This window comes from Oncorhynchus masou, chromosome 24, assembly GCF_036934945.1.
Source record: "Oncorhynchus masou masou isolate Uvic2021 chromosome 24, UVic_Omas_1.1, whole genome shotgun sequence".
NCBI lineage: Eukaryota > Metazoa > Chordata > Actinopteri > Salmoniformes > Salmonidae > Oncorhynchus > Oncorhynchus masou.
Genome location: NC_088235.1, coordinates 58900951 through 58913281, shown reverse-complemented (window position 1 = coordinate 58913281; position 12331 = coordinate 58900951). Strand labels below are relative to the sequence as shown.

General features: G+C 45.7%; 1 protein-coding gene across 3 annotated transcripts in view; it reads left to right on the top strand.

Annotated features, from left to right (window-relative positions):
* The window catches only part of LOC135512391 (PH and SEC7 domain-containing protein 1-like), a 45427-nt gene that overhangs the window by 29879 nt on the left and 3217 nt on the right, over positions 1-12331 (top strand). Inside the window, exons 1-3 of one of the 3 annotated variants that reach the window (XM_064934392.1) lie at positions 7073-7609; positions 8845-8888; positions 12047-12225. In XM_064934392.1, coding sequence (XP_064790464.1) covers positions 12117-12225 — 109 coding nt within the window. In that variant the 5' untranslated portion in view covers positions 7073-7609; positions 8845-8888; positions 12047-12116. Of the gene's footprint in view, positions 1-7072; positions 8616-8844; positions 8889-12046; positions 12226-12331 lie in introns of those variants that run through there. The other 2 variants (XM_064934391.1, XM_064934390.1) reach the window with 2 other exon arrangements.

Genomic DNA, 12331 nt, shown 5'->3' with positions numbered 1-12331 from the left:
CTGCGAGGCAGGAGTCGAGGGCGTTCACGCTCTCACCCCCCAAAGGAGCCGGACGAACGGTTGCCAGGTGTATGTCCATCTGGAGTAAGAAGCCCTGGCACCCGGCCGCCGTCCCGTCGTACTCCCTCGGGAGGGAAAGTCAAATCCCACTGTGCTCAGGCAATGAAGGAGAGGGTAGTGGTACTGGTTGGGGTGTGGCTGATAACGGTGTGGGAAGGCCACCTCTCTCCCATCTCCCCATCGTCGCCATCACCTGATCCATGGCGGTCCCCAGTCAGTGTAACACCGCCGTGTGGTGTTGAACTCGCTCCTCCACGGACCCTGGGAGTGCGTCTGCTCCTGCTGACTCCATAATTATCTGGTGCAGGATTCTGTGATACAATGCGTCTCGGTAAGAGGTGTAGGAGTCAGGCGCAGGAGAGCAGGGATGTCTGAGAAGCGTGTTTAATAATATAGTCCAACAATACAAAAATGGCACAGACAAAAATCCCCCAAAAACTACGCTCTCGAATACTCAGAAACTCGTGCAAACACACGGAGCAACAAACACAGTTCCGACACTGTACATACACGTGCGTAATAGTGAAAACAACAAACATCAAATACAATCGAGCGCAATACACACAAGTCTAATCCTGCACGGATTAAGGCAGGTAACAGGTGCCCTATATACACAGAGAAATAAACGCAATTGAAACCAGGTGTGAAAAGGAACACAGACAAAACAACTAGAAAAGGAAAAAGGGATCGGTAGCGGCTAGTAAGCCGGCGACGCCGAGCGCCGAGCGCCGCCCGAACAGGGAGAGGAGTTACCGTCGGAAGAAGTCATGACACATTGATTTGACGTTATGTTAACCTACATGCTACACTAGTAAAGTAATAGCATATATAGACATTTAAGACATTTACATTTAAGTCATTTAGCAGACGCTCTTATCCAGAGCGACTTACAAATTGGTGAATTCACCTTCTGACATCCAGTGGAACAGCCACTTTACAATAGTGCATCTAAATCATTAAGGGGGGGTGAGAAGGATTACTTATCCTATCCTAGGTATTCCTTGAAGAGGTGGGGTTTCAGGTGTCTCCGGAAGGTGGTGATTGACTCCGCTGTCCTGGCGTCGTGAGGGAGTTTGTTCCACCATTGGGGGGCCAGAGCAGCGAACAGTTTTGACTGGGCTGAGCGGGAACTGTACTTCCTCAATGGTAGGGAGGCGAGCAGGCCAGAGGTGGATGAACGCAGTGCCCTTGCTTGGGTGTAGGGCCTGATCAGAGCCTGGAGGTACTGCGGTGCCGTTCCCCTCACAGCTCCGTAGGCAAGCACCATGGTCTTGTAGCGGATGCGAGCTTCAACTGGAAGCCAGTGGAGAGAGCGGAGGAGCGGGGTGACGTGAGAGAACTTGGGAAGGTTGAACACCAGACGGGCTGCGGCGTTCTGGATGAGTTGTAGGGGTTTAATGGCACAGGCAGGGAGCCCAGCCAACAGCGAGTTGCAGTAATCCAGACGGGAGATGACAAGTGCCTGGATTAGGACCTGCGCCGCTTCCTGTGTGAGGCAGGGTCGTACTCTGCGGATGTTGTAGAGCATGAACCTACAGGAACGGGCCACCGCCATGATGTTGGTTGAGAACGACAGGGTGTTGTCCAGGATCACGCCAAGGTTCTTAGCGCTCTGGGAGGAGGACACAATGGAGTTGTCAACCGTGATGGCGAGATCATGGAACGGGCAGTCCTTCCCCGGGAGGAAGAGCAGCTCCGTCTTGCCGAGGTTCAGCTTGAGGTGGTGATCCGTCATCCACACTGATATGTCTGCCAGACATGCAGAGATGCGATTCGCCACCTGGTCATCAGAAGGGGGAAAGGAGAAGATTAATTGTGTGTCGTCTGCATAGCAATGATAGGAGAGACCATGTGAGGTTATGACAGAGCCAAGTGACTTGGTGTATAGCGAGAATAGGAGAGGGCCTAGAACAGAGCCCTGGGGGACACCAGTGGTGAGAGCGCGTGGCGAGGAGACAGATTCTCGCCACGCCACCTGGTAGGAGCGACCTGTCAGGTAGGACGCAATCCAAGCGTGGGCCGCGCCGGAGATGCCCAACTCGGAGAGGGTGGAGAGGAGGATCTGATGGTTCACAGTATCGAAGGCAGCCGATAGGTCTAGAAGGATGAGAGCAGAGGAGAGAGAGTTAGCTTTAGCAGTGCGGAGCGCCTCCGTGATGCAGAGAAGAGCAGTCTCAGTTGAATGACTAGTCTTGAAACCTGACTGATTTGGATCAAGAAGGTCATTCTGAGAGAGATAGCGGGAGAGCTGGCCAAGGACGGCACGTTCAAGAGTTTTGGAGAGAAAAGAAAGAAGGGATACTGGTCTGTAGTTGTTGACATCGGAGGGATCGAGTGTAGGTTTTTTCAGAAGGGGTGCAACTCTCGCTCTCTTGAAGACGGAAGGGACGTAGCCAGCGGTCAGGGATGAGTTGATGAGCGAGGTGAGGTAAGGGAGAAGGTCCCCGGAAATGGTCTGGAGGAGAGAGGAGGGGATAGGGTCGAGCGGGCAGGTTGTTGGGCGGCCGGCCGTCACAAGAAGCGAGATTTCATCTGGAGAGAGAGGGGAGAAAGAGGTCAGAGCACAGGGTAGGGCAGTGTGAGCAGAACCAGCGGTGTCGTTTGACTTAGCAAACGAGGATCGGATGTCGTCGACCTTCTTTTCAAAATGGTTGACGAAGTCATCTGCAGAGAGGGAGGAGGGGGGGGGGGGAGGAGGATTCAGGAGGGAGGAGAAGGTGGCAAAGAGCTTCCTAGGGTTAGAGGCAGATGCTTGGAATTTAGAGTGGTAGAAAGTGGCTTTAGCAGCAGAGACAGAGGAGGAAAATGTAGAGAGGAGGGAGTGAAAGGATGCCAGGTCCGCAGGGAGGCGAGTTTTCCTCCATTTCCGCTCGGCTGCCCGGAGCTCTGTTCTGTGAGCTCGCAATGAGTCATCGAGCCACGGAGCGGGAGGGGAGGACCGAGCCGGCCTGGAGGATAGGGGACATAGAGAGTCAAAGGATGCAGAAAGGGAAGAGAGGAGGGTTGAGGAGGCAGAGTCAGGAGAAAGGTTGGAGAAGGTATGAGCAGAGGGAAGAGATGATAGGATGGAAGAGGAAAGAGTAGCGGGGGAGAGAGAGCGAAGGTTGGGACGGCGCGATACCATCCGAGTAGGGGCAGTGTGGGAAGTGTTGGATGAGAGCGAGAGGGAAAAGGATACAAGGTAGTGGTCGGAGACTTGGAGGGGAGTTGCAGTGAGGTTAGTGGAAGAACAGCATCTAGTAAAGATGAGGTCGAGCGTATTGCCTGCCTTGTGAGTAGGGGGAAGGTGAGAGGGTGAGGTCAAAAGAGGAGAGGAGTGGAAAGAAGGAGGCAGAGAGGAATGAGTCAAAGGTAGACGTGGGGAGGTTAAAGTCGCCCAGGACTGTGAGAGGTGAGCCGTCCTCAGGAAAGGAGCTTATCAAGGCATCAAGCTCATTGATGAACTCTCCGAGGGAACCTGGAGGGCGATAAATGATAAGAATGTTAAGCTTGAAAGGGCTGGTAACTGTGACAGCATGGAATTCAAAGGAGGCAATAGATAGATGGGTAAGGGGAGAGAGAGAGAATGACCACTTGGGAGAGATGAGGATCCCGGTGCCACCACCCCGCTGACCAGAAGCTCTCGGGGTGTGCGAGAACACGTGGGCGGACGAAGAGAGAGCAGTAGGAGTAGCAGTGTTATCTGTGGTGATCCATGTTTCCGTCAGTGCCAGGAAGTCGAGGACTGGAGGGAGGCATAGGCTGAGATGAACTCTGCCTTGTTGGCCGCAGATCGGCAGTTCCAGAGGCTACCGGAGACCAGGAACTCCACGTGGGTCGTGCGCGCTGGGACCACCAGATTAGGGTGGCCGCGGCCACGCGGTGTGGAGCGTTTGTATGGTCTGTGCAGAGAGGAGAGAACAGGGATAGATTGACACATAGTTAACAGGGTACAGAAGAGGCTACGCTAATGCAAAGGAGATTGGAATGACAAGTGGACTACACGTCTCGAATGTTCAGAAAGTTAAGCTTACGTAGCAAGAATCTTATTGACTAAAATGATTGAAATGATACAGTACTGCTGGAGTAGGCTAGCTGGTAGTGGCTGCGATGTTGACACTACACTAATCACTACACTATAGCTGTCGACTATATTAGCCACAACTTACCGTTCTTTGTGCAGCTTCAAATATCGAAGTTGGAAATTGTTGCGCCTTCGTCTGTAATTTTCTTCCCACATGTTTTGCGAGTTGCAATCCGTTGATACAGCTTTCGTCTTTATATCCGAATAATTTGGGGTATCATCTTTCCAAGGACTCCATCTAAATTCACCCGCTGACATTCCTCTGCACTGCCACGCACAACTTTTTCTCAGCTGGCACAATTTGATTGGCTACTTCCCAATTCAAACTGTAATCCGTTAAATGAAGAGTTGATGCGTTGCATACTTTTTTAAACTTCTTGGATATAGGGTGCACTATTTACATTTTTGGATGAAAAACGTTCCCGTTTAAAACAATATATTTTGTCACGAAAAGATGCTCGAATATGCATATAATTGACAGCTTTGGAAAGAAAACACTCTGACGTTTCCAAAACTGCAAAGATATTGTCTGTGAGTAGCACAGAACTGATGTTACAGGCGAAACCCAGATAAAATTCCAATCAGGAAGTGCCGCATTTTTTGAAACCGCCTCATGCCAATGACTCCTTATATGGCTGTGAAAGGGCCACGAATGAGCTTAGGCTTTCTGTCGCTTCCCCAAGGTGTCGACAGCATTGTGACGTATTTGTAGGCATATCATTGGAAGATTGACCATAAGAGACTACATCTACCAGGTGGTTGCTTGGTGTCCTCCGTTGCAATTATTGCATAATCTCCAGCTGCAGTATTTTTCCGTTCGCTTCTGATGAGAAACCAACTGTCACGACTGATATATTATCGAATAGATATGTGAAAAACACCTTGAGGATTGATTCTAAACAACGTTTGCCATGTTTCTGTCGATATTATGGAGCTAATTTGGAAAAAAGTTTGGCGTTGTAGTGACTGCATTTTCTGGTCTTTTTCTTAGCCAAACGTGATGAACAAAACGGAGCTATTTCGCCAACACAAATAATCTTTTTGGAAAAAATGAACATTTGCTATCTAACTGAGAGTCTCGTCATTGAAATCATCCGAAGTTCTTCAAAGGTAAATTATTTTATTTGAATGCTTTTCTTGTTTTTGTGAAAATGTTGCCTGCTGAATGCTAGGCTTAATGCTATGCTAGGCTATCAATACTCTTACACAAATGCTTGTATAGCTTTTGTTGAAAAGCATATTTTGAAAATCTGAGATGACAGTGTTGTTAACAAAAGGCTAAGCTTGTGTTTGAATATATTTATTTAATTTCATTTGCGATTTTCATGAATAGGAAATGTTGCGTAATGGTAATGCGCTTGTAATGGTAATGCGATCATTGGTGTTAAAGTCAAAGTCGAGTTGCAAGTCACATTATTTGTAACTTGAGTCTGACTCAAGTCCAAGTCATGTGACTCGAGTCCATATCTCTGGTAAAAACCTACTTGTGGTACTTTAAAGTATTTTTACTTAAGTACTTTACACCACTGCCTACATTGCCAAGTGAAAGTCTACACACCTGTTGCACTGTCTTCAAATTTGATCTAAAAAGGGATAACATTGGATCATGTTGTGGAAATGTTTTAGAGCGGTAGGGACTGGAGGACTAGTCAGGATCGAGGAAAAGGTGAACGGAGAAAAGTACAGAGAGATCCTTGATGAAAACCTGCTCCAGAGAGCTCAGGACCCTTAGCGCACAGTCAATACACCGCAGGAGTGGCTTCGGGACTCTGAATTTCATTGAGTGGCCCAGCCAGGGGCCGGACTTGAACCCGATCAAACATCTCGAGAGAGAGAGACCTGAAAATAGCTGTGAGGCGACGCTCCCCATCCAACCTGACAGAGCTTGAGAGGATCTGCAGAGAAGAATGGGAGAAACATGCCAAATACAGGTGTGCCAAGCTTGTAGTGTCATAACCAAGAAGACTCGAGGCTGTAATCGCTGCCAAAGATGCTTCAACAAAGTACTGAGTAAAGGGTCTGAATACTTATGTAAATGTGATATTTAAGTATTTTTTTATATACATTTTCTAAGATTTCTAAAAGCCTGTTTTTGCTTTGTCATTATGGGGTATTGTGTGTCGATTTGAGGAAAATAACAATTGAATCCATGTTAGAATAAGGCTGTAACGTAATAAAATGTGTAAAAAGTCAAGGGGGTCTGAATAACTTTCGAATGCACTGTATCCATTGATTTTGTCAAAATTGCTCAAGCTCATTAACTTTGGTTAGGAAATCCTTAATGAACAGCAATAATCAGACCTCAAGCAGACTGGACCATTCAGGATCACTCAACAACCCCTCTTGGAAGCCATTTTGGTGTGTCTTTAATGCTTCCACTACAATACTTGAAAATACAGAGGATTAATAACATTCCAATCACTCCACATTACTGGCCTGTATGACAAAGTGAGAAGATGGAAGCCTGTGGAGAAAAAAATAACTTAGAATCATATATTCTGTTTGCAGTCAAGACAACACTGCAAATAAATACATAAAAAACCTCAGGTTTGGGTCAAATCCAATACAACACAGAGTGAAACTCTCTGTATTTTCAAGTATTGTGGTGGCAGCATCATGTTATGTGTATGCTTGTCACCGTCAGGGAATGTGGAGTAGTTTGAGTAAATTGGCAGTAAAAAAAATCAGTTTCTGTAAGGGGTCTGTAGACTTTCACTCAGCACTGTAGACTGAGCATTCATTTCTATTACACTGTTAGACTGGTGGAAATGGTGTGAGGAAGTCTGCATTTTAAGAGAACGGTGATATGTAGGCAAATGATTGACACTTCAAGGAGGGAGGGATATGAACAGAAACATGGACTGGGATTTGTTGCTCAGCTGGAGAGAAATGCGCATAGAGAGAGAGAGAGACTGGGGGGGGGTGAGCAAGAAAAGAGAGAGTGAGTGAGTGAGAACAGAGGGAGGAGAGAGGGAACTCTCGGTCCTAATCGTCAGCTTTCTTTTGTCACTGCGATTCTGTCTGCTTCTTCATCTGCAGCACACAGGAAAATAGAAAAACATTGAAAAGAGTGAGGCAAACGAAGGAAAAAGGAGTGCGAAGCGCAGAAGATATTTTCAGGATTTTCTGAGAGGGAAATAAGAGACTGACTCATACGGAGGCGAAATAAGTGGATGTGTGGGAAACCATTTACAAGTTTGAAGACAAACCTGTGAAGAGGAGAGGGTCCAGGAACGGAGAGGACAAAGAGAGTGGGAGAGAGGGGGGACCTGTTCAGTCCCTCATCCTCATGCCACCAAACTGTCATTATTAGACAGCAACAGGATAGTCCTAGCTCCACCTGCCTGTCCACCTGCCTCTCTCCCACATCTGTATTCTGCATTTTTTGACACAACATCTGTATTGTCAAGCCTTGGATACATGTTGTTGGGTCCCAGAAGACGTGACAAGACGTCAGTTTGAGGGTTGTCCTCGACAGCTGTGCCTGTGAGTGAGTGGGTGGAATTGTCTCCCTCCGCCTGCACTCCGCTGTGTTGGGAGTGTGTGTGTGTGTTTGTGCGCACTGACCGATGTGTATGTGAACTCAATTGCTTGTCTCTGGTTGTTACAATTGTCTTAGTCATCCTTCAGCCTCTAACTGGGTTGTTGTTCACCTGTGAGTGTTTGTGTGTAAGTGCGTAGGTGTGTGTGTGTGTGTGACTCTCTTGGGTATCATTGGAACTGTATGTATGGTGGAACTGTATGTATGCACCAGCTCTTGCGTAACATGTTGCCAACTGCATGACATCCTTCCAGAAAGACTTCCACCTTCATGGACCTGACACGGAATGGTGCTAAAGGATTTGCAGTTGCACACCACTGTTTCGCCATACATGCATAATGAATGCATAAGGATCCATTATGCAGGAACTGGAGTCCCCCAGGAGGGCTTGAAGCCCATGTTAACCTCCTCAGTAGTTTCCTCAAAGGAACAGTGAAGCGCTGTTAGTAAGACCTACAGACCCCTGTTGTCAGCCACCAGTGACAGTGCCTGTCTTGCCTCTCTGTCTGTCTGGAGAGTGACCTCTCTATTTACAGCCACTTATTTATGTCGTAATCTCTCTCTCTCTCTCTCTCTCCTATCTTCAACTGAATCCTGTACGTTTTGGTGTTACGCTTTGAAAGAGGCCATATACAAAATCCATAGAACCTTCGACCAATCTCGCTTTATCCCTCCCTCCAAAAACTCTTACCCTCTGGACCCTGCTCTCATTGGTCCGTCATCATGATTGGTGTAAACAGCATCCATTCAGATGGGCGAAATCGCTCCCGCTCTCTTTGCTCTGTGCGTGTTCGGCGGGACTTCAGGGTGATGGATCCCTTCCGCTACCCCCGCGCCCCCCGCTCTCGTTCCCTCAAACCCTTATCCTTTCCTGACCTGCTGGGAAGGTCCCAGGATGGACAGAACCACCCACAGGCCCGCAAGAAGAAGGCACAGCTTGGAAAATGCAGGGTAAATTTATGTGGTTTAATTTGGTCGAAGCAGCAGACTTGTGTTGCGATCAGTGTGACTAATAAGATCAATGTGAACTGGTTTATTTAGGAGCTCTATTGATTTGTTGTCCGACATGATACCAGGTTGACCAAAAGTCCCACCACACTCATTACACATTCAGCGAGCACATGCACGCACACACGTTTTCATATGTGTGACGTCTGTTTTGTCTGGTTTTTTCTTCTAGGCCTTGTACAATTCTATCAGAAACGAGAAGCTCCAGTGGACCATGTAAGTGTACTTTGCAAAAAATATACATATATTTTTGTTTCAACTAATTATTATTAAATAACAGGTTCCACAGCCTATTTTTTGTTGTTTACTCAACACTACAGTCAGTGTCACCTGAAGAAGAAAAAATAAATAAAAATTAAGTGGGGCCCAAAAATTCAGTCAACTTAAAATATATGTTTGTTCAAATTGTCTTATATGTTCATTGAACTAGAAATTATTATTTGGGCATTTTACATAAAAACGTCTGTGGAAGTAGTATGTCATTCAACATGTCCTCACCTGGGATTTGAACTCCTAACTGCTTGGTTCATGGCATTCCAATTTTCCTGCTACAACACCATGTCAATGACTGATTTCACCCGTATTGCTACATTTGGCACTTCAAAGTAAATCTCAGCTTTGTTAAAAGTACACTCAAGAAGAAAAACAATTTGATTTATTATAGTGAGAAACATTTTAAACAGAGTAATATGCCCCACCAACATTAAACAACCATACAAAAAATACAAAAATTACTGAAATAAATAATTCAAATAAATGATAAGAGAATAGTCAGATTAACTGACATTTAACACAGACAAGCTGGAGTAGCAGGAAGATCAAAATCAACCAAGAGTTCAAATCCCAGGTGAGGACATGTTGAATAATAATTACTGTATAAAAGAACATGCACAAAAATGATCATGATTGTCAAATATATAGGTTGAAAACATTGCATGTTAAAAGCATTGTGTGTGTGTAACTAGTTCCACAGACTTTTTTCAAAGTAGATGCCCAAATAATAATTTCTAGTTAAATGAACATATGTGACAAGTTGAGCAAACACATCATTTTGTTAACAGAATTTTTGGGCCAAGTATGTTTTTTGTTTTGTTCAGGTAACACTTGAACTGAAAAGTTGAGTAAACAAACAAACAAAAAAGGCTGTGGAACCAGTTACTTAATAATAAGTTATAAGTATTTTTCTAAGTATATTTTTTTTACAGTGTACGAATCATGTTAATGTTGGGCATATGTTTGACTTTATTTACTTGCACTTGCCTTATTTAATCAAAACTGCTGTTCAGGTTTCCGGAATAATGATTAATCTCAGGTTTGGATACATTTTCATAACATTACAAAATCAGCATAACAGAATATGGAATTAGCTATAAATCTACTTGTAATCAGTCTACAAGCAAAATCCCCCTTACAGAATCAATTACCAACTGTGCCCCTGTAGCATTTGCCAGACTGTGTGTGTGTGTGTGTGCCAATGGTTGCTATTCTGGACCTAGCCTTTTTGATACCCTGAGACCCTAATTTAAGACTTAAGCTCTCCAGACTTCGTTGCCATGGATACAGGTCCCGACTTGCCTCTCTCTGTAATTACAGGTCGACATCTCACTCCAATTCTTAAGCAGGCACGCGCGCATGTCCGCCCCCACATTTGGGGGTTCAGTCAGCCTCTGAAAGAGAGCAGGGCGAAAATCATCTTCTCTCGCGTTCGTTTTCAATCTGCACGCTGCTTTAATCTTCCCCGGTCCCAACATCCCAAGGCTCGCCATGTGCCTTGCTCTCTATTCTCTCCTCTATCCTAGTTTTTCTGCCTGTAGCCTCCTCTCTCTCTCCCTCTCCCCTTTTCTCGCTTTTGCCTCACTCTCCTGTTTTTTCTCTCTCTGTGCCTCTCTGTGCCTTTTTCCACCACATGCTCCTGTGGATTCAGAGGTCAGCAGTTACTTAGCAACAGATCAGAGCTTTTGTGTATGGTATGTGCTGAGTGCTAACTGGCCGGTTTTATACTCTTCAGAATGAATCTAGCAGTGGCAACAGAAGTGGTTCGTCGCTTAGTTTATGTGTTGTCTTTTTAAAGATAAATTGATAACATCCCGTAATGCTTTACATTGTACCTGCAGGTATAATGCTATAACCTGTTATAGGCATTCATAAGCCATTTTATGCCTTACAGTAAGGCTTATTGTGTTATCTCTATACATTTATATTTCTACTGACTCATAATGACTGGTATTTAGTCAGAAACATTATGAGATGATTCTAAGACATTATTATAGGGACATGCGTGCTTACAACAAGTCTTGCAATGCAGTATATTTGAATCATAATGCATTCCAACAGCCAGCTTCAAGTGTTCCCTATGGCTTTGAGGAGATATTGTAAGAGATATGATAAATGAAAGATTGATTGAGAGGGATGGAGAGTTATTTTAAGACACAGATCCTGGGGAGGGTCACACCAGAAGGACGAGCAGACTCTGTGTGTGGTTTGTGTCCACAGGTATGTTACTTCTGTGACAGTGGATGATTGAATCTTACAGATCGAGTGTGTGTGTGCCTCTATTTATATATCAGTGTGTGTCTAGCAGAGAGAGAGGAGGTGGACAGTACCGTGTGACACAGCAGCACACCCCCTCTGACAAACCCCCTCATACATTAATGAATGTTTATGCGAGCAGCTGCAAGGCTTCACTGGTGTACTGATCTGTATTCAGTCCGTGTCTTCAGTAGGTGAAAGACACCATCATCCCCAAATGTCAGTACCGTCAGATTCTCTCTTATAGCATTGCGGAACACTCAGACTCCCGAGTTCATGGGAAAATGGCATCTTTAAAACTGCCACAGTCAGTCAAAGAGATACCAGGACCTGTTATCTAACAGCCAGTGAGTCTCTCACCACTCAGACTGATGTGGATCGTTGCTCTTACAGCAAAAACAGGTCTCTTTAAGAGATGAATTATAGATATCTGAATGATAATTGACTGGATGATAGTCATTATGTTCATGCTTGTCAAAGTGAGTTCTATCAGTTGTCAGTGTCAGGGCTGGGTTTCAGTTTGTTAGCATTGCAGGAGAACTTTGCAAATATTTCTCTGATTGGCCAGTAAGATGCACGTAAGCTGCTCAGCTGGAGCATTATGGGATGTTACCTCTCAGCGTGGGTGACCCAGCCAGTGACCCTGAAATCCAGAGGCTCTCACATGAGTAGCATGCTGAGTGCATTAAGACATATGGCCCTTTCCCCTCCAAGCTATGAGGACTGATCATTCAAACGCCCTGGATCTGAACTGGAGGAGATGATTGAAAAGAGTTGGGGACTAGCGGGTTTTGTTGATGACGAGGGGAATTACAACTTGTTTTTGAATTGTATCTTCTCCATAGCGATGAGGAGGAGTTGCGCAAGTCCTTCTCCGAGTTGGCCGATTTGCGCACTGACTCCGCCTCCCACACCATGAAGCGAATCGGCAGTGGCCTAGGCGTGGCCCAGAATCCTGACGCCCTGATCTATAAGAATGGCTTCCTGGTACGGAAGGTCCACGCAGACTCTGACGGCAAGAAAAGTAGGTTCCCTCTACCCTCCCCTGTCACCTGTCAACCATCTGTTTTATCTCACGGTTGATAAATCCGACCATGTCTGTCTGAACAATGCTGTACTTTCACTAATTT